The 24957-nt window shown below is 43.0% G+C and overlaps 1 protein-coding gene across 1 annotated transcript in view; it reads right to left on the bottom strand.

The window, feature by feature from the left end:
- The window catches only part of PDE11A (phosphodiesterase 11A), a 321994-nt gene that overhangs the window by 45124 nt on the left and 251913 nt on the right, over nucleotides 1-24957 (bottom strand). The window contains exons 14-16 of the mRNA XM_028510818.2: nucleotides 20148-20238; nucleotides 16576-16676; nucleotides 1465-1542 (exon numbers count right to left, since the gene is read on the bottom strand). Coding sequence (XP_028366619.1) covers nucleotides 1465-1542; nucleotides 16576-16676; nucleotides 20148-20238 — 270 coding nt within the window. The remainder of the gene's footprint in view (nucleotides 1-1464; nucleotides 1543-16575; nucleotides 16677-20147; nucleotides 20239-24957) is intronic.

Raw genomic sequence — 24957 nt, 5'->3', positions numbered from 1 at the left:
TAAAACAGACAAGTTCACACTAGGTAGTCTTTTTTCCTATGGTTACACATGTGTGTGCCTGCTTTGCAAATGGCCTGGAAAGACACAACCAACTGGTAACAGCACAGCTACGCAGGCTCTGAGAGTCTGGAGTGAAGCTCAAGGGGAATCGGAGGTCTATCTGTAATGTTTCAATCTGTTACAGAAAAATATACTCCCGTAGTTCCTTGTGGAACTGAAAGCTACTTAAGAAAGAAATTGCCTCACAAGAAGTTGAAAGAGGTATGAGTGAAGTGTAGAACTGAAGGAAAGGGGAGAACTAAGATTGCACCAGGAGAAGACGGTAGATTTCAGGGATAACTGTTTTGGCTGAGATGGAAGGGTACTTTTAGAAAACTCATAATGGAAAACAAACAGACAGACAGACAAACATATTTTGGAGATGCCAGTCAAGACAGTACAACTGATACAGCAAGGTCAGGGTTGGGGTGAGGGAGGGGGAGGGAACGGAATGAGGACACAAGTGGAGGGGCTCGGAGCTTCCGGCTTGTCCTCAAAAAGGGGCACTGAAAACTGTGGACCTGACGCAGAGAAAGAGCACCGCAGAGAGGCAGAGGGGGGAAAGGAGGCCCTCTACTGAGAGGCCCCGAGGAGCGCCCGCTGCAGAGGGCGGGGGCAGGCCGCAGAGGTTTCCCAGAGCCAAATGGGAGGGGAGGGGGATCAGGCGCCCCTCGGAGCGATTCAGTGGTGGCCTGGCTGTGGAGCAGGCGCAGCGAGCCCAGAATCCCGGCCTCCCAAGCTTTCTCAGGAATACCTAAGAGCTTTGGAAGGGGCATAAGATAGCAGACGGTCTGAGGGTGGGCGAGATGGGGACACTGGAAGGCCAGGGTACAGCGACGAGAAGTGGTGCCGCACCCGCAGGAGTGGCTGCAACGGGCAGTGAAAACGGGCCACGGGGAGATGGTTCGCGGCTGCCTTTTCTAAACCATCAGGAATTCATCCGTTGAAAAGGCTAGAACAGGCTTCCTATTTCCACCACCCAAACAGTCTGGTTGGTTTTCTATCTATTGTACAATAACACACGTTGTCTCTAAAGAAAAACAGAAGTTAACTCTCTCCACTTTCCTCTATTCTGTGCAACTTTGTTTTCTGAGGCTCAGCCCCACCCCACCCCTTCTCCCCACTATCTTGCAGGCCCACCTTCTCTGGAGAAAGAGGCAGTCCTGGCTTGCTGAAACTGAACCAATCTGAACATTAGTTTCTAATTTTGAATGCAAAATTTTGGAGAGGAGGCAAAAATATAATACATCGGGACACAAAAAGACATCCTCTACCTTCTTTGTAATTATTCAACTAATTTCTAACTCTTTGAACATAAGCTAAGGTTTGTTGCTTTGAAAATTGCTTGTCTGCTCTTCACACTGTTAGAAAAGCAAAGCTAAATGTTCAAATACTGAAGAAACACAAACAAGAGCTTTTTCTTACCGAAATACATCACGATGGTTTTTGAGGTTCCAATCGTATTCTCCCTTGCGGACAAGTTCAAAGAATTCAGTTCTCCTCCTACACAAAATCAAATGAAGAAGGAAAAAAAAAACCTGGAATGAAATCTCCCACTCTGTGGGGCAACATAAACACATTTATGGGAAAACATAAGACCACCTGAACCAAGTAACTTAATATTTGAAATCATGAGGCTAAAGCACTATCAAAATAAATCACTTTTTAAAAAATGTTGAGGCCTCAAGAAAAAGACACAACCATTTCTGAATGTATTTACAACAGAGAGGATTATCGAGCCATAAACTGAAAGCAATGTGGTTCCGCACGGAGGACTACTTGCCAGAAGGCACTGGAAGTCAGAGAAGATGGGCAAGGACAAATAAAAAGCAGGGACCATTTTGGAATGTTCTTTTATCTCTCAGCAGAAAGCTGAGCTGTGTGGCCATCCAAGATAAGATACACTCCCTGGTAGTAAATTCAGGACAAATACTTTTTCTCAGTACAAAGGTAATTGTTTCAGCATTTCAGCATTTAAACACATAAACATGGAGCAAAAAATAACTGTTTAAACAATGGGTCAGTCACCTGCTTGCTGTGCCACTTTGGGAAGTCACTTAAACCCTCTGAGCCTCAATTCTCCACAGTCTAACGTGGGGACTAGATGAGCTGCCTCCCGGAGTTGCTGTGAGGGTCGCATGAGGTGGGGTACGCAGCGCACCTGGCGTGGTGCCTGCACAGTTGAAGTGCTGCATCCACACCCTCACGTGGATACTCACTTGGAGGTGTACAGGTACGTATAAACCAAGAGGGAAAATTCTGAAGCTGTGAAAGTAAGGGTGGCGGATCTATTTTCTAAACTTTAATGTAGTCATATGGTTTTTTTATTGTTATAGTGAGAAAGCAAGAACAAACAAACAAACAACATCACCATTTTAATTGTTTAAGAATTATTTCCCCCTCTTGGCACATCCTAATGAGCGACTATTTAAAGGACCCTGACATACCATATTTCAAAGTGCATCCCACAAAGTACTAGTCTTACGAGGTACTCCATACAAAGTACCCCCCGGCCAGGCGGGTTTCAGAAATGCAGCTGGTGATATTCCTTCCTTGGAGGGGCACTGCCCACATCAGCCCTCTGAAGTCTGAGAAACAGATAGCCCTATGAGAATCAGCCCTACGTAAGCTTACTTAACCACTGAATTCCGCTGTACTGTGTTTTAAGGGACACACTTTGGAAAATACCACCACATCGTTTATGGTGGAAACCTGAGTAGGCTCTTAGACACTCGGTACTTAGTTTAGGGAACAAAAGGCAAGATGCTGAGTGTGGCCGCTCCCCTGTCTCTAGTCTGGGTGCCCACTGCCAGCTGGCCAGCTGCATGGACTTCCTGTCACCGGGGCAGACTGACTACTCAAACTACCTGGAAGACAAGGCAAGACAAAGAATGTGGCTTGCTTCCTTATCTAAGACACAAAGGCAGGTCTTGGATCAATTCCTTCAAGTGGATGGATACAGGTCAAGGCCACACCACAGTATGGGATCGTCTCTACAACAACCTCATAGCAATGGGCAGAGGTGGCATCGCACAGTTACACGGAAGGGCCCCACAGCTCCCCTCTTCTTGCGTGTGCGGGTTTTACATATCTTTCTTCTTGTAAGTTTACAATTGTTCTAAATCACCCACTCCCCTCTTTGTGACCACAGACATGCCTTGTTCACATTGCCCCCGGGACTGCGCGCTGAAGTAGAAAGGGCAGTGGCGGAACGCAAAGAACCCAGGTCTGCACTCACACTGCCCTGGGCTTAGTGCTGACCGCCCTTACCGGCTGCACGGCCCTGGGCAAGCGGCTCCACCGTGCTGAGCAGCAGCCTCCAGCCTCGTGATGAGCACCTGAGATGAGGCGCCTTAAGTGCTGGCACTGGTGGGTACTCCATAGCTGATGGCCATGGTTAATATGTAAATACTATTAATAGTATCACTACCAACTATCATATACAATAGCTACTGATTGTAGCTATTGAAGATGTTGTCTAGTTCTCTCTTTTTTCTGAATGGATATTAGCCTTCTTTTGAGTAATTGTAGAGGCAAAAGTTTGGTTCAGCAAATATTTATTAAACCCTACTCTGTACCAACTCTTTACTAGTGTTTATGGACACAAGACATGGGTGTGAGCCATCTTTAAACATCCGAGCTCAACTGGGAAAATCAATAGACACATAGGTAACACCCCTTCAAACATGACACTAATGATAGTACTAACGACACTGGGACTGGAGTGAGGTGAGGAAGGCACTCCCCTTGGGCACAGAATTTAAGTGGGTGCCCCAAACTCAGTAATCAGACCAATGATATTTTTTAAAAATCAACATAAACACAAAAAAAACATGAACAAAGTGCCAAAAATTTAAATAAAGACAGGATTTGACAATGAACTTTTATGACTCACCTCATTTGTGCCCCCTTAGTCCCTGCCATGATGAGGCTGATATTTATTGGGTCTCACTATGGCCCAGGCAGACTTGCTGGGTTCTGTCATTTACTGCCCACATTACCGACCTTGGGTAGGTTATTTAACCTGGCTTCGTGGCTTCAGTTTTCTTAGGAATAAAGAATAATACTAATGGAATCTGCATTGTTAGGGCTGGTGGGAAGATTAAATGAAATGATTTATGTAAAACACTTCACAGAGTACCTGACACACAGTAGGTGCTCGGTAAGGATTAACTAGTTATTAAGCACAGGAGGGCCGAGTTCATGGCCCAGTGGTTGGCAGCTGGTGAGTGGCAGAGCTGGAATACAAATGCCACCTGTCGGGGTAACAGCTGCCCCAGTGGCTCAGATGGGCCCTGGTGTCCTGAGAGCACAGAGGAAGGCACTTAGCTCACCTTGGGAAACGACAGAAAATTGGGAAGGCTTTCTGAAAGAGCTTGTCACTCATCCTCCCTGTCATCATAGGTACCTGAGTGTCCTTGAAATCCTATGAGTTATTCTGAAAAAGCCCTGTGATGCTGGCCCCACAGGGATGAAAGCCTGGTCCATTTTTGTTCACTCCCGATCCCCAGTGCCCACCGGAGTGCCCGACATGTGGGCAGGTAATGAATGCTTGTTGAATTGATGAATGAATGAAAAAGATGACCTCATAAGATGATTCATTTACAAACAAACAAACAAAACAACTCTCCAGCCACTGGTTTCACCTGGATTCTAATTGGTTCTGGGGTCTTCACAGTTGACATTTTGGAGAGACTGAGACAAGAAAACAATATAAAATCTAACCAAGAAAAGTCTTGCCAGATTCATGACGGCTAGATTCTCACGTGAACCAAGTGGACAACGTAACAAGTTGTGAGAACTTTAAGAACACCATTGTCTGACCCTTCTTGCACTGACTATTGCTGTATCTGCTGAGCGTGTATGCGATATACGAGACATGACATTTTTTTTTTAAAGATTTTATTTATTTATTTTTAGAGAGGGAAGGGAGGGAGATAGAGATAGAGGTAGAGAGATAGAGAGAAACATCAATGTGCGGTTGCTGGGGGTTATGGCCTGCAACCCAGGAATGTACCCTGTCTGGGAATCGAACCTGGGACACTTTGGTTCCCAGCCCGCGCTCAATCCACTGAGCTATGCCAGCCAGGGCGAGACATGACATTTTTGATACAAAGGGGCATATTACCTCTGTGGCAAATCAATGCAGAAAAGAAAAATTTTAAAAATACAAATCTATGACATGTCAACTAAACAACACCCTAAGAATAAATTCCCCAAGGAGAGAAAGTTTAATAGCTAGAGTCGCTGGTGTGAAAAGTCAGCTGGACCCCAAATCAGTCTGTAGGTTTCCCCTCACATTGTAACAAAGCTAGATTTTATGGCATCTGGATGAAAAGGAACATCCACTGTCCCTAGAGGATGGTGAATAGAAGAGAGCAGGAAGACTCACTTTCATAGGACACAGAAAAACATGGCATGCATTTCCCCACTGACAAAACTCTGCAATTTCTTAGTAGGCTCTACTAATTCTGGTGTCCTAAGGTTTGGCTATGACCTTAGACGGTAATAGAAGACTTCCCGTGTACCACAGTTTTATCAGGATAAACACGGGAAAAGTCCCATCACTGGTGGAACTATGTACACCAAAAATGTGCTAATATATTCGGCCACATAAATGCTAAAGAAATGCTTTAAAGTTTAAGCCAAAGTGCACTTACATTTTTTAAAAGTCTCTGAAAAGTAGCATCTTAAAAAATGGAGGTGGAGTTGATCATTTTCATAAGGATGCAAAAGGGTTTTTGAAGTGATGATATGCAAAGCTCACATAACAATATACTTAACATACTTTAAAAGGTATAAGACTACACAGTGGACATAGAGAATCTCTCTATTCATCCCCCAGCTTTATCCGCCCCATGGAGGCCACTGCCCGGCTCTGCGCTGCTGCTTCTGCCTCCCCCATCCCATCACACAATGGCCATTTTCCAAATTTTGCATTAATCGTCCTTCCATATAGCCTTATAATTTTACTAGGTCAGCTATGCATAATATTGCTCTGCATGTTCTAAAACTTTATGAATGATATCATTGTAGTGTATATATTCTTTGGCAACTTGTTCTTCTTTTGCTCGGTGTTAATGAAATCCATTCAGTCGCTATGTATGGTTCTGGGTCATTCATTGCCACTGCCGTGTGGTATCTGAGTATCAGTATATCCCCTGTTTATGGACCCATGTCTTGATGAAGAAAATTTAGATTAGTTCCAGGATGTTTTTGCTATTATATACAATGCTGCTATGAACATCTTTGTACATATCTCTTTGTGATTGTGCGTGAGTTTTCTATCTCTGCCTCTGTTTTTTTCTCTGTCTCTGTCTTTCCTCTCTTTCACTATATGTGTATATATATTATGTATATGTAAAATTTCTGGGTCTTACTATGATTATTTTCTATGTTTAACTTGAGTTTTTATTATAATTACTTGCTACTGGAGGTATACAGAGTGGGCAAAAGCAGGTTTCCGGTTGTAATTCTGTCATTTTATAGGTGAGGAAAGTGAGGTTGAGTAGCCCGGGGTCCCAGGGCAGTTCTCGGAAGATCTAGGTGGATTCCAGGTCCCCAGCCTCCCAGTTCTGTCCTCTGATACCACCTTTGTAAACAGTGTGTAGCGTGAACCTTGGGGCCCAGACAGCACTGTGTGGTGTGAGATGGTGGAGAGCAGCGGCTGGACCCCTCTGTGTGATGCCAGGGCATCGCAGGCTGCTGTGCCAGGGCTGTGCACCGTGGCTGGCCCCAGACAGGAGTCTGTCCATCAGTGACAAGGGGATGCTCCAAACAAGAGCTGCAGATGGCCCGGGCCAGCTTGGGGGTCCATGGCTCCTGGTGGTTTGTTTCTGACCTCCTCCTTGGGATAATCATTACAAAACAATGATGGGAAATTCACTGTGCTTTTAAATAATGAATTTTCCCACAGAGCCTTTTAGCGCCTACATGTGTCTGTGTGTGTAGATTATACAGAGTCAACAGCATGAGCTTATGTGAATATGTTAAAATAGCACTTTTAAAAAGGTGGGACTGATAAAATGAACATTTGAACATCCACAAGATGATATAATACTCCCTGGATTTGGACTCCTCTGTCAGAAGGAACTACACCATTACCTCCTTAAGCAGATCACTGGGAACCTTGGTTTTCAAGGACAATGGCAAATATCTCAGGTAGTGAAAAGTAACTTACTGGAAAATCTCATTTATAATCTGATATGTTTTTATTAGGCTTTTATCCTGTTCTCTTGACATATGTTCCACTCAGAAAAATAACAGTCTTTACAAAACCATCATTTGAACAGAACTGCTAAAATTACCCTCAAAGATAATTTTAAAGATTGGTTACCAAGTCACCCATCACTACATTGAAAATCTTTCTGGTCTGTAACTTATCTGCAAGCCACTTTTATTTGAAAAGCGAGACATCACCATTCCAGTGTATATTTAATCAGGAATATTTTTGTAAATTTATATACGTATGCATATATATATACACATATTCTTTATCTATCTGTTTATCTAACTGTTCTGAATCTACTAGTGTTCATGAATGTTGAGAAGGTTTTACTGCTGAGGCAGCAAATCGTGATTAATTCCAACTCCAGAATTATTACGCAGAGGGGGCAGGAGCGTGTGGGTGGGCTGGAGTGGGTGCGAGGGAGAGGCTGGATATCTGCTCCTTCGCTGTTCCCATAGCTCATTCAACAGGCAAGTCATACATCTGCAACTGATGGCCAGATGCAGGTTCTGTACTCTGGGTGTAAAAGCACTGGAGAAAAATAGGAAATTAACAGGCAGACATTAACTCCAGTAATTACGACTGAAGAAACACAAGTCATGTATTTAACTTGGAAATGAATGCTCTCCCTGCTTCAGCAGCCCGAGAGCACGAGGACTGGCTAAGGATGAGGTGACCTGTTTGATGCTGCGCTGTTACTGACAGAGCAAATCAAATCGGCAGAATGCAGCAAATGAAAAGGCCAGGACGACTGTGTGGAAAGTGGCAGACGAGACAACACAGGGACCTAACCATCAGTTCAGTGAAACCACAATCACCAGGTAGAAGTGGTTTGGGATGCGGCTGGATGGCACACTCCCCAGTGGTCCCTGCTTTTACTTTGGCTGCAGCACTTGTCGCCCTTCGGTATAACTTTTCTCTCTTCCCCACTGGGCTCTGAGTCCCTGAAGGTAAGAAACATGTCTTACCTACCTCTGCACCCCAGCAACTAGCACATACCTGGCATAAAGAAGGCATAATAAGTGTCAGTGGATGCATTTCTCATTTTTTATACAGTCACAATATCAGGTGGGTGAGGTTATGGGGATGAATATATGTAAAATGCTTTGCAATGCATCAAGAAGTACATATGTTTTTTTTCAAAGATTCAATTAATTTATTTTTAGAGAGGGAAGGGAGGGAGAAAGAGAGAGAGAGAGAGAGAAACATCAATGTGCAGTTTCTGGGGGCTGTGGCTTGCAACCCAAGCATGTGCCCTGACCGGGAATGGAACCTGCGACACCTTGGTTCACAGCCCACGCTCAATCCACTGAGCTATGCCAGCCAGGGCGAGAGGTACATGTGTTTTTTTAAAAAGTACCAAAATACTTCTTCCGTCAACATGCCACAAGGCCAGTTGTTTTAACATTAGAATAATTTCAGTGGGTTAATTTATCGGGCTCTGTTACAATGTAAGAATGTGTAGGAAAGAGCAGTGGGTTAACCCCTGGAAGTCATTACACCTTACTGTCCATTAATTACTCCTCCTCCTTTCCAATACGGTGGCTAGCTGAGTGCAGGCAGCCGCGGAAGTTGCAAACACTGAACATAGTGGGTTCCTAATAAACATTTGTTGAATGAACGAATATACCTGTTTGCATAAAAGTGGAAACATTTGTTAAGTTTCTATTGTATTTTTAAAAATAAATTGCTTAGGATATTAATCTAATTTTTAAAAGGATGATCAAACGACGACTCCTAATAATCCTAGATAATTTAGTACATGTTGCTGTCACTCTCAGATGCTTTTGGGAAATACTACTTATTGCATCCCTTTGGAAAGTCAAAGACAAAGAAACCAATAGACGGAGCATTTTCCTAACTTCTGAGGAGTGGTTTGTAGAGCACAGAGGAACATGAAAAAAATTTCAATTTGAAGATTAGTCTGATTAATTAGAAAGCCAACCCAAAAGGCTCGGGGCACCCATTTGACTTATAAAATCTGAGCTACTGGACAAATTCTAGGTTTCAATAGCAGTCTGAGGCAATGTGGCATGGAGATCGTGCACAGACAACTTGACTTTGGGCACCTTCTCACCGTTTCTGAGCCCTGGTGTCCTTATCTATAGGGTGGGGATAACAGTATCTACCTTATAGGCTGATCTGGGAATTCAGTACCAAACAAGTTTATGCCCTGAGAACTTGGATCAGGCAGAGTGCCAGGTTTTGGGGTCCTGTGAATGAGATGTCTGCATTCCTGGAGCTCCCATTCTAGTGGGGATACAGGAGACACTGCCATGCCCAGAATGAGCTGGGCACAGAGCAGGCACCCAGTGGACAAAAGATACAGTGTTATGTGACCACAACCTGTTGGGGAGCGAAGCCGAACTGCAGTGGCTACCTGATGGCAGCACCCTCCAGGGCTCTATTAAAGCTAAGGCATTTCCAACTTCTGATGCCCCAGCTTAGCTCCCCTGAGAGCAATGGGTCATCAGTTGCAGTCTCGGCCTGCCAGTCAGGTTCCGGGGAGGCCCTAGCCTGGCACATCTATCCCCAGCCCCCAAATCTGCTGGGCAGTCAGCAGTTAGTTGAATTGCTATGGCTTGCTGCCTGGTGTGCCTAGAACTGGACTCAGACATGCGCATACTCAAGTTACCGCCGCCCTCAGTGCCCGAGTGTTTCCAGGATTGGCCTCAGTCTCCCCATTAGCACTCTCAAACTCACAGTTATATAGTTGCAGAGAAAATGTCGGAGTAGTTGAAACATTCTGGAGCCCAACTACTTGGCCTCACTCTCAGCTTTACCAGTTAATGTTGTGAGCAATTTACTGAATCTCTCCAAGCCTCAGTTTCCTCATATGTGTTTGGGGTCAAACGTGGCCCCTATTCTAATGGGCCAAGTATGAAATGGGATGATGTGCATATGTGGTTGTGGTTCCTAAGTAAGCATTCAGGAAACCGTGTTTTTATTATTGTGAAAGTTGTGAAAAGTGTGCAAGTTTCACGGGTCATCTTTGTTGACTTACGTGCAGACACATAGTGCAGGGCATTTGTGGCTTCCCTTTAAAGCTTCAACTCGCAATCTTGGCGTGCTCTCTCGCTGTCTCTCTGCTGATCCCAGCAAGTTCCATCTCTTATCATGTGAATTGCATTTAGTTTCCTGGCTGATTCTTTTCTTTATAAGGTATTTTAAATGATCAAAGTTATCAAATTTAAATTATTCCCATTTTAATTATTTAGATTATTTAACCTTGCTTATATAAATTACCAAGTTATCTTTCAAATAGGTCATCTCCTTTGACCACTGCAAGGAGCCTAGGGGACCGGTGTGGGTGATGAGCCAATCCCCAGACAGCTGACAAGGAAACCAAGGCAAAGGGAGATTGAGTGAGGGACTCTCTTGAAGTCACATGGCTAGTTACCAGTGAGGTATATCTAATTCCTGCTTGAGATGCTGTGACTACTATTTAATTATCAAAGCCTTGTTCACTGCAGGGACTGAGAAATAGGCACAGAAATAGCTTTTAGAAAATCATTCAGTAGAAACTGGAATATGTTTTCAGTGAGTTGGAAAATCAGACTTAAGAATTAACCCACACACTTAGGTTGTAAAGCCTAGGAATTCACACTGCAATTTTTCTGTTCTACTGTTTTGTTTTTGTTTTTTTTTAAACTTATGAATTCTGCTTTTATCTGTCATTTGTAGGAGAAGATCTTGGGGACACCTAAAACCATTAGAAATTAAAGTTACAAATTTTACTGGTTATTTTTAAAGAGGTTCTATGTTTTGAGGATCCTTATATTTTTCCCTGCTGGCACATTGGAGGAGATCCTGCCCCTCAGAATGAGCCATAACCCCTCTCCAAAAGGCCTGGGCCTTTCCCTCCTGACAGCCCTGGCCCTTTCTACACAGCTTTCCCCTTCCTAGCAGAGGAAAGCAATGAGCTTCGTCTTTGGTTGACCTCTACTGTGTCATGACTTTTGACTGGAGTCGTCAGGGCAGAAGCAACACTAATCCAGACTTTGTATGGGGAAGCCAGTGCCTTGCTGGTGCTGCCTTGCCTACTGTCTGTCCTGTCCCAGCTCTGCCTCCACATGCGGGACTGGATGCCGTAGGAATGCCCAGCCTTGAGCAGACGTCCAGGAAAGGGGCGCGAGTTAACATCTGTGGATAACCTTGACTGTTGGAAGAAGGAGGCCGATGGAAATTTTTGAGTTGCAACATATGAGATTTTTCAGACAATCCCTACAGGGTCAAACCTGGTTGACCACAGTGGTGACCAACAAGGGTCTGTGTCTTCACATAGCTTCCCTACTCGCCTTGTCACTGTCCCAGTATTCCTGATGTCACTTCTAAAACAAAATGACCTGCCTGCAATCCCTGTCTCCGGCTCTGCTTTGGGAGAGGGCACGGGGAACTCCTGCTGGTTTTTTTGTGAAGCCAATTAGCGCACAGCTGTGAAGGTCACTATTGCCATGTAATTTAGTCCCAGTTCAAATGACAACTATTCCTTGATTATTTCCATTAGAGAAGTAATACAGTGATTGTAGAAAAAGCCCCCAAAGAGGAATCTTTTTCCAGTCTCTGACACTTGCAAGATTTTGTATTATTTTTTGCATAGTGTGGGTTCTATTTTAGCCATTAATTTTATGTGACTCAAACTACACTAGTTAACCTTTTGAGCTTAGTCCCTGACCTAAAAAAATACACTACTTAGATTACATCATTTCTAACATCTCTTCCAGTTCCACACTATAGTTGTGACATAAAAGCATCTGGATGACAATTTGTAGGAGTTGCTTCTCTCTCATTAACCCTAGGGATTGTTTTGGCTAAAAAGCAGGCAACATCTTGATGCAACTTTAGACAGGCAAGTGAATCAGCCTCCTGAAGGTCTAGATTAAAGAATGAACAGCTATTCAGAACCTTAGAAAACAATAACACTGACAAGAAGAGAACCAGCCAGCTTCTTTGGGAGTCAGCAAACATTAGCAGGGGCTGCAGCATTAAGATAAGAGCAGAGTAATGAGAAAACGAGTTGCAACCAGCCGACTGCGTTCCAGTGGTCACTCAGTGATTCGTCACATCGCTAACAGGGCTTGATAAATGGACTCCAACTGTTGAGATTTTTTTCTCCCTTAAAAGTTACTTGGAAAGTTGGCTTGGAAAAATGCTTCTACTTTGAGAAAATAACATAAAATCTTGCAAGTGTCGGAGTCAGGAAATAAAAACATTAAAGGGATACTTCCTCCCCTAAATCCCAAATCAAAGAGCATCCATTCAGAAAAAGAGGGAAGATCATGATAGCTATGTTAAACAAAAAACCACAGAACATGCTAAATAAATAAGCTATAAACAAATGAGATTGTAGATGTAAACATTTATGAGACATACAAGACATTTACAAGATATAAGACAGATAACCCAGGTATCATCTCCATTTTATACATGAAGAAAACAGGCTCAGAGAGGTATATAATTTGATGACACACAGCTAGGTAACAGCAGAGCTGTGATTTTAATTTTTAAAATATTTTTAAAATTAATTAAAGTTTGTATTTATCAAAGTAGAACAAATGCACATGGTTAACAAATCAAACAGTACTGAAAAGCATACAGTTGAACCTTGAGTAATGCAGGGATTGGGGTGCCAACTCACACTGTCGAAAATCTGCGTATGCCTTTTGACTCTCCAAAAACTTCCATCGTTCCATGGGGGACTGGTTCCAGGACCCCTGCAGACACCAGACTCTGCAGGTGCTCAAGTCCCTCATATAAAATGGTGTAGAACAATGTATGCAGTCTGCCCTCTGCATCCACAGAGTCTTAACAGAGGACTGGAAACACTGTCTTAGATCCACAGTTGGTTGACTCTGGGGATGTGAAACCCACGTACGTAAAAGACCAAGTGTATTTTTTGAAAAAAATCCATATGAATGGACCTGTGCAGTTCAAATCTGTGTCGTTCAAGGGCCAACTGTATAATAAAATAAACCAGTGTTTTTAATATTGCTGCCTTATGACTGTATTTTCCAATGCTTTCATTTGATTTTTTATTTTGGCAATTATGTTTTTAATTTCCAAGAGCTCTTTCTTCTTCTGTGGTTATCTCTATTGTTTTTGAAAGCTTCCTGTTCTTGCTTCATGGAGGTAATGTATTCCCTAAGGATATTAACAATAGCTTTTTTGTTTTCTTCTCCTTGTCTTCTCTTATTTCATTTTTCATTGTTTTTTTAAAGCCTCTGTGTTTCCTATGGGAGGCTGTCATCAATGTTGTGTGACCCTTCCATTTGTGTGCACCAGTAAGATGCGAAAAGATTAAACTGGAGTTGTATGGGTGTGTCCCACACATACATTGAATGGGACATATTTATACTAAAAATTATTCATTGTTATCTGAAATGCAATTTAACTGGACTTCTTATACTTCTATTTGCTAAATATGACAACCTTGAGTGTACAGCTCACAGACTTCTAGCTTCTGGGTGACCGCCTAGGGCTCTGGGCTCTCAGTGCAGAGACTCCTTCCATTTCACTTCACCCCTTCATCTGCGCTTTGCATCTCATCTGTACCGCGCGCTTTTCCAGGTCCAGAGCTCTTTCTTTTATTTCTCCAGAGAATAAACCTTTAGCCTTCTCCAAATGCAGGGGAAAGGGAGTTATTTGGCTATGTTGGTGGAAGGCCTCGTGGGCTCTGAGTGTTCTACAAACTGACTTTCTAGTAATTGCCTTGTCTTCAGCTCTGAGTGTTAAATCCACTTTTCATGACACTTTTTGTCTCTAAGCCCCAAACAAGGTTCTGCAGGGCAAACTGGCTTACTTCCCAGAGCTGCCTCCCTCTGTGGGTCCGACTTTCCACCTCTGCTCTGTCAGATCGGTTACCATTCATCAGTTGGCCTTCCATTTCCACAAGTGTATTGACATCTCTTATCAGTCATTAGGTGCCCCCCCATCTTTTCCTTTCAGGGTTTGTCCCTTAATTCCTGTTTAAATTTATTTGCCACTCAGTAACGTTTCAAGAACGAGAAGACATAGACACTTTGGCTCAATGCACCAGGTATAATTAGAATGCCAGAATAAAATTTAAACCCAGACCAATAATTCCAAGCCTTTCCTCCTTTCACTATTACCATGTAATAACACCTTCACAGAAGCCAGCAATACGTATATATGGCATAGACTGTCAGTTGTCTACTTCAATATCTCTCCTTCTTTCCTTTCTTAGTAACAGAAGCCCTAGTTTTTAGTGGGGCAATGATCACAGTCATGCACTGCTTCATGAGAGATCTGTTCTGAGAAATGTGTCGTTAGCTGACTCATTGTGGTGCAAACATCACAGAGTGCACTTACACAAACCCAGGTGGCACAGCCCACTACACACCTAGGCTGCATGGTAAACCTAAGTCACACATGCCGTCCCTTGTTGACCAAAATGTCGTTACACAGCACATGACCGTACCGAATAAAGGTTTCTTTTCCCAACCTTCCTTCAACTGAAGTACAGCCAAACCAAATGACTAAATTCTGGCCAACAAAATGTAAGTGGAAGTGTCAGGTGGAGTTTCTAGAAAACTCTCTTGAAAGATAACTTGCATCACCTTTTGGGCCCTTGTTTTTCTGTATCCTTCCTCTTCCTGCCAGCTGGGGTGCAGGTGGGCACTGAGTAGCTGTCTTAGACTAAGCTGGAAGTCATGTGTTGAAGGTGGCAACCCAGAAAGACAGAAGTAGTCTGGGTCCCTGGTGACTTAATGTAGTTACTCTACCTATGGTAGGTTGCTTATCTCCAGACTTTTTCTATGTGACAGAGAAGGAAGCCACTACTATTTTGCCTCTTAGAATTGAATCTAATTCTAACTGATACAATGCTGAAGTACAGTAAGATTTCAAAGGGAGTGACATATGATTCCTGGAAAAGGTGGTCGTAGTAATGAACCTTAAAGGATAGTTCAGCCAGGTGGAGAAGTGGAAGGATAAGATTCCATGTAGGAACACTAATGTGGTTTGGGCTCAAGGGGCACTGCATGTGGTGTTCTCAAAGGGCAGCATGTAGGCCAGTCTGGTTGGAGCAGGCCAGTCATATGGGAGAGAAGGAAGGTAAGAATGAAAAAAGGTCGAGGACAGATTATGAAAGGCCTTGAAACTCAAACCAAGTTTAAAGATTGCTTTGAAAGCAATGAAAAGGCTTTTGAGATGGAAGTTGAGATACCTGTCTAGAATGTGAAGAAGGGTTAGGGTCAAGAATTTTGGAGTCTTCTATAATATTAAGGTACCATAGAGATGAAACCAGGGGAGTAAAGATATATAGAGGAAGAAGAATATGGGTTCAAGAACTCATACAAAGGACCAAGGAGAAAAGAAACCCGAAAAGGTCCAGAAAGGAAGAGCAAGAAATGAAGCTGAATGTTAGGGAAGAAAAGAGAATAGAAATTGAAGTAAAAAAGTCAATAAATGTTCAGATGTCTCAGAAAAGCTAGAAAATATCAGAAGTGAATACAGAGCACTGAGTTTGGGGGCAAGGAAGTCTCTGGTGACTTCTGAAAGTACAATTTGGTAGAATGTGAGAGTGGACACTGCTCTCGAAGGTGAAAATGGGCATTAGGAAAACAAAGGTACTCACGTGCTCCATTTACTTTAAAAGGTAATCAGTAAGAGAAAGATGAATTGAAAAGCAATTACAGATCTCCATGGGATCAAGTGAAAGAATCTTTTAAGGAAGGGAAGTTGTTTGGTCTTGAAGAGGAAACCTCATTGCAGCAAAGGAAGAGATTTCCCGGTTCCTGAAAGAGGTGGCGCCTGATGGAGCAGGTCTCAGAGCAAGTGGGAGCGATGGGATTTCCAGCTCAGATAGAGGCCTACAACTGAGAAAAAAAAGGGGGGGCAGCTTTCTGAGAAAGAGAGGTAGAGGAGAGGCAAGAAATGAAGGTTTGGATTTCTAGTCAACCTTTCAGCAACAAATCTTTTTCATTAGCATCATCAGTGCCATATAGATCTGAAGAGAAATAATGGGCTAAATAAAATAGCAATGTGGGTCAGTCTCTAAAATGAACATGGCCATCACTTAGTTTCAGAGTCAAGAGTCCCAAACAGGGATCATAGAATGGAAGAAAGCTATAAATCTCACGAGTGCAGCCCTTATTTTCTTCTCTTACAGACACCATGTTAATTAATTTCATTAGTTGAGGGGAAAACCACAGGAAAAAAGTTTAGCTCGTTTACACATTGATTGCAGTGCTAGACCAACAGGCAACCCCCAAAGTGGACCTGAAAATTAATTACAGGATGAAACTTAAGATATCTATTTGTCAAATAGATCAAATGCCAATACCTACTCGAAGTACAGCGTGAGGTCTGTGGCCAGTATTGACTGCTTCAAGAGCTGCATGAGGTCACTGTATTCCTTGGAGGACAAATTAGCAAAGATGTTGTGGCCCTGTAACGAGAAAGTAAGAAGTCACACACACACAAAAAACACTGAATCTGAGTTGTTGATTACATGTTTTTCATACACACACACACACACACACGAACATGGTAAAACCATTTTTAGAAAGCTTAATGAAATGTTGTGCACATACAAACAGATTCTCTGGCAAACATAGCAAAGCCAGAAAGCACAATCATTTTGAGGAGGACTACCAAAGGACACATATGACAGAGAAAACTCTAAAAAATGTTTGAACTTGTCTACTACGGGTACGTTTGTGCCAACAACTTCATTTGACTCTCCATTTCCGGTGGAATTACTGAATGTAGAAGTTAACAAGACATTTGGGAAATCTCTAAGGCCCTAAAATAAATACTAATTTCATGAATTAAGGCTTAAGTTGGCATTTGGAAGTACTTGCTATAGCAACATATGACTTCAAGGAGAAAAAACACTAGACCAGTAGTTGTTAACTGGGGGTGATTTGGTCAGTGGGAATGTCTGGCGATGTTTAGGGACACTCTGGGTTGTCACACGGATGGGGGTGGTGCTACTGGCGTGTAGTGTGTGGAGGCCGGGGATGCTGCTGAACACCCGACAGTGCACGGGACAGCCTGCACAGCAAGGGTGAGCCTGGCTCGGCACGCCACGGTGGCTAACCTCAAGAAACCCTGTGTTAGACTGTGAAGATCCACCCTGGGGAAGCATGCGGCAGGTTAAATTCAGTACGTCATTCCCGGACAGCTAGAATGTACATGATATTGTTCTTGGGACTGTAAAGATGACTTTTATCTGGGAAAACTTGCAGACACACCTGCAGCTCCAGGCCTTTGAAAAGCCCTCTTCATCAAATTCTGTTCTAGCCACACTGGCAGCTCTACAATGTTTGTAGTGAAGAGAATAACCCTTTTGTAAAGTGACTGACAATCCACTTAATTTGCTTTGAAAGTCAAGACTTCTCATTTATCAGGTTTTCTTAGTATGAAATATGAACCCATAAACATAGCTTGGGAACTGGGCCGTTTTAAACCCAGCTTGGAGAGCCAGAAGATGGTGCAGAAGGAAGGCGAAGAATGACTGCCTGAGAATAAACTCTTCTCCAACAAGAGGTAAATTAATTCTTTCAGGGAACCAGAATATCAATTAGTAAATTACTGCCTACAAGGCACCAGATGATAATCTGCTCCCCCGAGTTAATTTATCTCATTGGGTAAACCCGCCACTCCTTAAAGACTAGAATATATTAGTTCCACATGGGACCAGGTCCAATATTAATAATAAGTTTCAAATGAAATCTTCTAGGCCCCTAATTCAGCCATTAGGAAGAAGACAAGTAACTAAAGGAATGCCACACCATAACTCTGCCTGGGTTTCTTTGCCTGAGGCTTGTCCTCAGATCACTTACAGGCTGGCGCACTGGGGCCTGGGAACCAGTAGGTGCAAGCTAAGGAAAAGTAGCTGCTGGGACCCAGCCACAGGTCCAGTATCTCCCAGTGAGAGAAGTACGGGCACTCCTCATTTTATTGTGCTTTGCTTCATCGTGTTTCACAGATGTTGTGGGTTTTTTTACAAACCAAAGGCAAGACCCTCCACCAGCAAAAATGTTGCAACTCGCTTTATTGAGTTGCCTGGAACCGAACCCATGATATCTCTAAGGTCTCCCTGTAGAGCTGTTAGGAGCAAGTTACAGTAAAGCTAATGTGAGGTCCAGGAGAAAAGTGGTCTGAATGTCAGGATCTTGATTATTTTGCGAGAGTGCATCTTACTAGTACTTTCAAAGGATGTATAGTACCTAATGCAGTGTACCCCTAACAGAGTGACAATGCTAGTCAAATGAGCTTCCATCTTTAATTTGCAATCAGTGAATTGTTTACATGCAGACTGGCCTCCTCCCGTGCCTTGAGAGCTTGGTCCCTGAAATGGATTTGTCTCCCTGAATCACTGCTTTCATTCATTTAGGGAGAAGGTGGATATTGATGGAAAGAGAACCAAGTGCTGGGAGAAAAGTCTGGGGTGGTTTTGTAGGGCCATCTAACCGCTCTGTGCCTGCTTCATTGGGAAAGCTGGGTGAGAATGCCCCCTGCATTTCTGCCCCTCCAAGGGTCAGGACAGAAGGGGAGAGGGGAAGTGCCAGAGCAGGGCCTGCAGCTCCAGTTGCCTCCTGCAGAGTAATAACATCATCATTATTCTGTGTTCTTCACAGAGAACTGTGGGGCTGCCAGGGTATTTTATTTGTAGGAAGACAAATTCTGAGCTAGTGGGGTTTGTTTCCCTAAACAAACAGATGACCTGAGAAAATCTGACACCTGTTATACTCCCTGTTATTACAAAGGTGGAGGTCGGGGGGTTGAGGCACAAACCCATCCTATCACTAGTGCAAAAATGGTAGCCTGAACCCCAGTTCCTCCTGTCCCACTTCCCTTCCCGCAGCACTGAGCTAAAACCCATTTCCAGGAAACCCCTGAGCCCCAGGTGCTGGGGTGCTAGTTTCTGTCAGAGTTACCCAGGGCCTGACCCTGGGTGTTTCCCTCGTCCATCAGAAACCCCACCTCCCTGAGGCTCACCCTTCCCCAGCCGCAGTGCCGACTGTCCTTTATGGGGTCGAACAAGGCCTTCATGAGACTGCAAAAGACATGCTTTCTCAAGATAGGCTGGAGGAAAAAAAACCTCCATATTTAATGATGCTATTCCAGCAAAGCAGGGCCTTAATGATGATAATAATAATAATTAATGGCACAGCTAGAGAACTGACAAATAATGAGGAACAGATGATCCTTTCCTGGCCTCACCAACAAAAGTCTGTACGCCTGCAGAAAATTAAACAGATCCTTTCCTGGCGATTGCAAACTCGTACACGTCTCCACCAGAGTCAGCAACTGGTTCCTTTTTCCTTGGGGAGCTAAAACTATACGAGTACTTCCAAGACCTGCAAACCCCAGTGCAGCAAAATGAGGTGCATGGCCTCAGCCCTGGGTCTCAAGTTTGCTGCCATTCTCACTTTCAAACTGGTCCCACCTGCGATTTTAAGGTTTTGTGTTTTTATAGATGTCTCAGTTGTGCTAGTAAAGTATAACTTTCTCACCCTGTTTCTGTTTCAACCATCTTTTAAAGCGGCTTTGGGTTTCACCAAATGGGAAGGCTGGGCCACTCGCTACCTGGATCCGATCTCTGTGTTTAGTGGGCTTCTGCGCCCCAGAGGAGGGTAAGACAGGCTCGAGGCGTCTCCGCTGCTACGTGAATCTGGAAAACCTCCGAGCCAACAATGAAGCCCAACTGAGTCGGCTCAGGAAGAATTTGAACAAGGTCCTTGGTCAGGTGTCTAAATGAATTTTAAAAGCCACCAAAAATGTATAGTAGTTTGGCTTAAAAAAGCTTGTTCCATCTCTTTGTGTCCAGCCGCGGCACTACACAGAGAGGGTAGGAACGACGCTTCACTGGTTTCCCGTCGAGGGGAGGAGTGGAGCACCAGGCGCGTACCTCGCTTTGAAGGATCATCACGGCGTGGTTGAAGTGGTGGTGCTCCAGGGTGGCCGAGGTGCCGTAGAGCTGGGCCAGGGCGGAGCCGCTCCTGAAAGAGGACAGAAAGGTCAGTGTCCAGGGCCCTTTACCTGTCAACAATGCCCCCACACCAGCTCTTTGGATCAAACTGCTTTTCTGGCTTTGGCAAAGGACCACGAGCAGACACATTCACAAGTCACTGCTTGTGTCAGTCATTAACCAATTATTAGGCAAACTGTTTGGGAACCTTCTATGTGTTAGCCTCGATGCTGCGGATGGTACAACAGTGTGTAAGACACAGTCCCTGACTCTAAGAAATCCACAGATGAGTAAGGGAGATGAGATGTGGTCATAGGGAAACTAAGGCACGTGACACAGCAGAAACACCACAGAAAATGTTCCAGGTTTAGTCAAAGGGTTTCAGGCGATCTGAGGACAAGAGGCATAATTTCTGGCTCTGGGGATGAGGGTAGACCTCATGGATTAAATTTTACACAGCTTCTGAGTGTCCAGAACAATGGTCTTATACTGAGTGTATTTGACTCTCCATGGGAAAAGACCTTGTGGATATTTTGCACTTAATCTACTTTACAGGCAAGGCTGACAAGCTTATACCATGGTTTTCCAGCCCAGAGGCATGCTATGATAGCTCAGTGTAGACCTCTGGAAAGTTCCCTGGATTTGGGGTCAAACCTCAGCTCTTGATCATAGCATGGGGCAGTTACTCGATCATGTTAAGACTCAGTTTCTTTGCATCTAAAATTATGATATTATCTACTCACATGTCATTTATGAAAATACAACTAAATACTTGACAGTGCCTATCAGTGCCTGTCATGTAGCAGGTTGTAGTTGATATTAATTATTAATTAATAATTAAAACACAAAGATATTTCCATTGTAAATAAATAAAATGTGAACTTATACTTGAAGGGATTATTTTGAATTATCTTAAAATTTTACTTATGTACAGCAACCCATTCCTCAACCATTTCAGTTTGGCCAAGTGTCCCTTTAAATGCTCGAGTGTGCTCATTTCCAGTTCTTTTGGAGTGGGACTTAGAGCATCTAAAGGGTCAAGAGGGTTCCAGAGAATCCTAGGATTTAAAGCACAGTCATGGGATTCAGCTGAGGACCCATCCAGGTCCCGGTGTTCTTTCTTGCTCACTGCAAAGAGCTTGGACTTTGAGAAGGCAATTTGGTCTTAACTTGGAAGCACCGGGGACTGGCGGCTCATGGTCTGCCCCACTAGTGGAAGGAGCGCAGTCTGCACCAAAGGGGAACGTGGCGGACTCCGGCATAAGCTGCCCTCCATCTCCAGTGGGAGGCAGTCCCAGGGCATGGCCAGTTCGGGGGTGCCTTGAAAGACTCAGGGCTGAGCACATATTGGAAAAATACAGCATGGTGAAATTCTATAGGGATTGTTATGAATAGGGTTAGTAAAGAGGGTACGGAGATTTTAATCAGGCATGTGTTATTTCTTTAAATCTATATCATTTAATAAGTGAACATTTGTTAGGCTAATCTTAGTAACCAGTGATTAATATTTAATGTTAGATGTTATTTTTTAAACATAGAGTTCATTTTTATGAAAATATATTTTTCAAAAAGCACAATGTATTGTGTCTTGACTATATTTGTCTTGACCTTTAAAATTCTAAGATACTTCAAATTTACATGTGCTATTCATAGAAAGTTTATATGCATATCACATCCAAATGCTTTGCATGGAGTATGTGCTTAAAAATAGTATTAGCTGCTTAGCTAATAAGCACACAGTGGTATGTCCAGAGAGTCTAGTTAAAATTGGAAGGTTTGCAGTAATAAGTGTGGTAACATGTTTTATAATAGCATTATTAACATTATTTGCTATCATGAGTAAGTACCTGCTGTATTTTGCCGTGTACAACATGCACCCATGTTTTTGGTCCCAGCTTTCAAGAAAAATACTTTTGTTTCAATTTTTTAATTCAATATTTATTTATATTTAGATACTTGTTTTTTGCATTATAAAAGAATCTTAGCATTTATTTTTCAACATACGGATATCATTATTGTTTTCTAGAATTACACTTTTAACACATAAGCATAAAGTACAAACATTTATATAGATATGGAATTAGTTCTACCCATGTATAATGTGCATCTTCATTTTTCCCTCAAAAATTTGGGCAAAAAAGTGTGCATTACACATGGTAGAATATGGTGTATGCATTAGGGAACAAATTCGCAACTTAATAGTTATTTCATCTAGCCCCAACAACAGCCATGAAGTAGTGTTGCCTTTTCATTTTACAGATGAGGAAAACCGAGGCTCAAAGAAGTTATGTTACGTTTCCAAGGTGAGACAGCTAATAAGTACAAGTTCTGGATTGGAATCCAAGTTTGTAAGCTTCTCATCACATAATTAGAAAGCTAATTATAACTTGCACATTTCTGGTATTTGATTGTCGGGGTTTGGTAAGTTGGTTGTCATCAGTAAAAGACTGCAAACTCGAATTCAGAATTCTACTAGTGTAACTGCTACCCACGGGCTCAGGCCCCTGTGATTCGTGTCCACCAGTCGGCCGTACCCAGCTGTGCCTGTACTGGTGAGGATTCTGGTAACAGGGTCAGTGATGTGAAGTGGGGTCCAGATGCAAAATGCTGTCTCTTCCTTCATCATGTTGGTTTAGCAGACCTTGCAAAGTTAAATCAGCTAGATGATCATAACCACTTTGCATTTTCTTTTTTCAGTATGAGTAGGATGTTTCCTCCTTTAACCATGGAATAGCTTATAACAAATACCCTGGAGCCTCCTATGCTGCACCTCCCCTCTTCCCAAAGTCCACACAGCTCCCAAACTGCTGCGTTCCGTCAGAAGGACTCCCAGGGTATTGGTGCAAATGCAGCCATCCAACGGTCTACAGTTTGGGCATCTTCATCATCAGACTCCCTCTTTGCTCCCTTTTACAATTCCATCTCACATTATCCTCCCCCCAAGCACACACACGATACTGAGCTAATCACCACAATGTGTAGATTTTGTAACTGAACCAGACCAACGCTATGAAAATGCTGTGAAGACACTGATTCATTCATTCATTCATTCATTCCTCTATCATTCATTCAACCAACAAGTACTGATGATTGTTATGATGCCAGGCTGCAGGCAGGTGGAGTACAAAGGTAAGACATGGCTCTTCCCCTTGGGGAGCTCTCAGTCCCCTGGGATTGTGTAGGAGACTTTCTTGTACCAACAATGCTCCCCTTTGTGCCATCTTAGCGTCACAAAGACATATGCTGTGAACCTTGCAGGATAGCAAGGGTGAAGTGCACAGTCATAAAACTTGATATAAGTGGCAAAAAAAGTATCTGTTGAGATGAACTTTATCAAAAAATGTTCTACAAAATATGAGTTATTTGGAATGGCATTATGGGCAGAAATATTAAGAGGCCCTATGGTCAAATATGTTTGGGAAATTCTGGGTTTAAAAAGTTAAATTGTTTCTCCACTGCAGGATTTCCCAGCGTGTGAAAACAGGCACCGTGATTCTGCAGTCGGGAATCATAATATGCTGTATTAAGCAATCTTAGTTGATCATAAACTCATTTTTTAAAAGAGGCCATGTCTGTTCATGTGATGTACTTTGTGTAAAGGTATACTTCCACTTTTCATATTAAAAAACCTAGTCCAAATCCATCACATATGGAAAAAATTTACTTTAACACCACATTTCATTTTGGTTGTCTGTGGTAAGTATATGCTTCATATAAGTAGTTTTGGGGCACACACACTTTAATAGCGAAAGTAATACATATATTTGTATATGTGTGTATGGAGGCTGTGCGGAGGGAGAAGAGAAAGAGAGAAGAAGGGAAGAGTGTCCAAATTCCATAAGCATAGGAATATTTGCATGTAATTATTCACAATGTTCATTATGACTAGTTCATCCCATCACTCCAAAGTTGTCTTTTTTAGGGGCGGGAGGACAGGCAGCACACTGAGGAGAAACTTGTTAAAAAGAAAAGTCGAAGTGAAAGTACATCCCTACAGGCAGTCAGCACTGTGCACAGGCACCAAGAATTAGCGGGCGAAGGGAGTGCACCTTCGTAACTTCCCTAGATACACGTGTGTTTTGGAAGGGAGCCTCAGCAGAAGGGTGCAGCCGTGGCTCACAGTAAACTTTAAAAAGGAAAACTATGAAAGGTAATTAGGAAACTGAGAACTGTTGGGAGGTGGCGAGGAGCGGGATTAGGCTGTCACGGCAGATTAATGTGCCCCAGGATTTCACTTCTGGGACCTGGCCGAAAGCGACAAGATGGGTTTTCATTCCCCAGAAATGAGTATAAGAGATTATGCTAGAAATGAATAGAAGAAGTCTCCGAGGAGCATATCCCACAAAGCTGCTCGGTGCTGATATTTAATCATCAGGGGCAGCTGTAATAGAGAGGGGGATGAGTGGGGAAGGCTCTCCCTAGAGAAAACGGGAGAGAGGCGTTAACGGAGCAATTTCAAAGCCCTGTGGTATCGCTGCCCTCTCTGCCTATTGATCATTCATGGCACGTACTCCAATACTTAAAAATTAAGAATAAAATATGAAAATGCAAAGGTTCACTTATCAGAAAGGCTAAGAGAATAAATCACACTCTGCTATAACTAAAGTCACAACTTTTTATTGTAGAGGCATTTTGCATTTTATATAGTAATTTGTCCCTTGCTAAATGTCTTCTGTTGTTTTATAGCCTTATATATGAAAAAAAAGGTAGCATATGCTTTGCTTTACATAATAATTGGTGCATTTAAATT

Source organism: Phyllostomus discolor, chromosome 4 (genome assembly GCF_004126475.2).
Source record: "Phyllostomus discolor isolate MPI-MPIP mPhyDis1 chromosome 4, mPhyDis1.pri.v3, whole genome shotgun sequence".
Classification (NCBI taxonomy): Eukaryota; Metazoa; Chordata; class Mammalia; order Chiroptera; family Phyllostomidae; genus Phyllostomus; species Phyllostomus discolor.
This window is presented reverse-complemented; position numbering and strand designations above follow the sequence as displayed.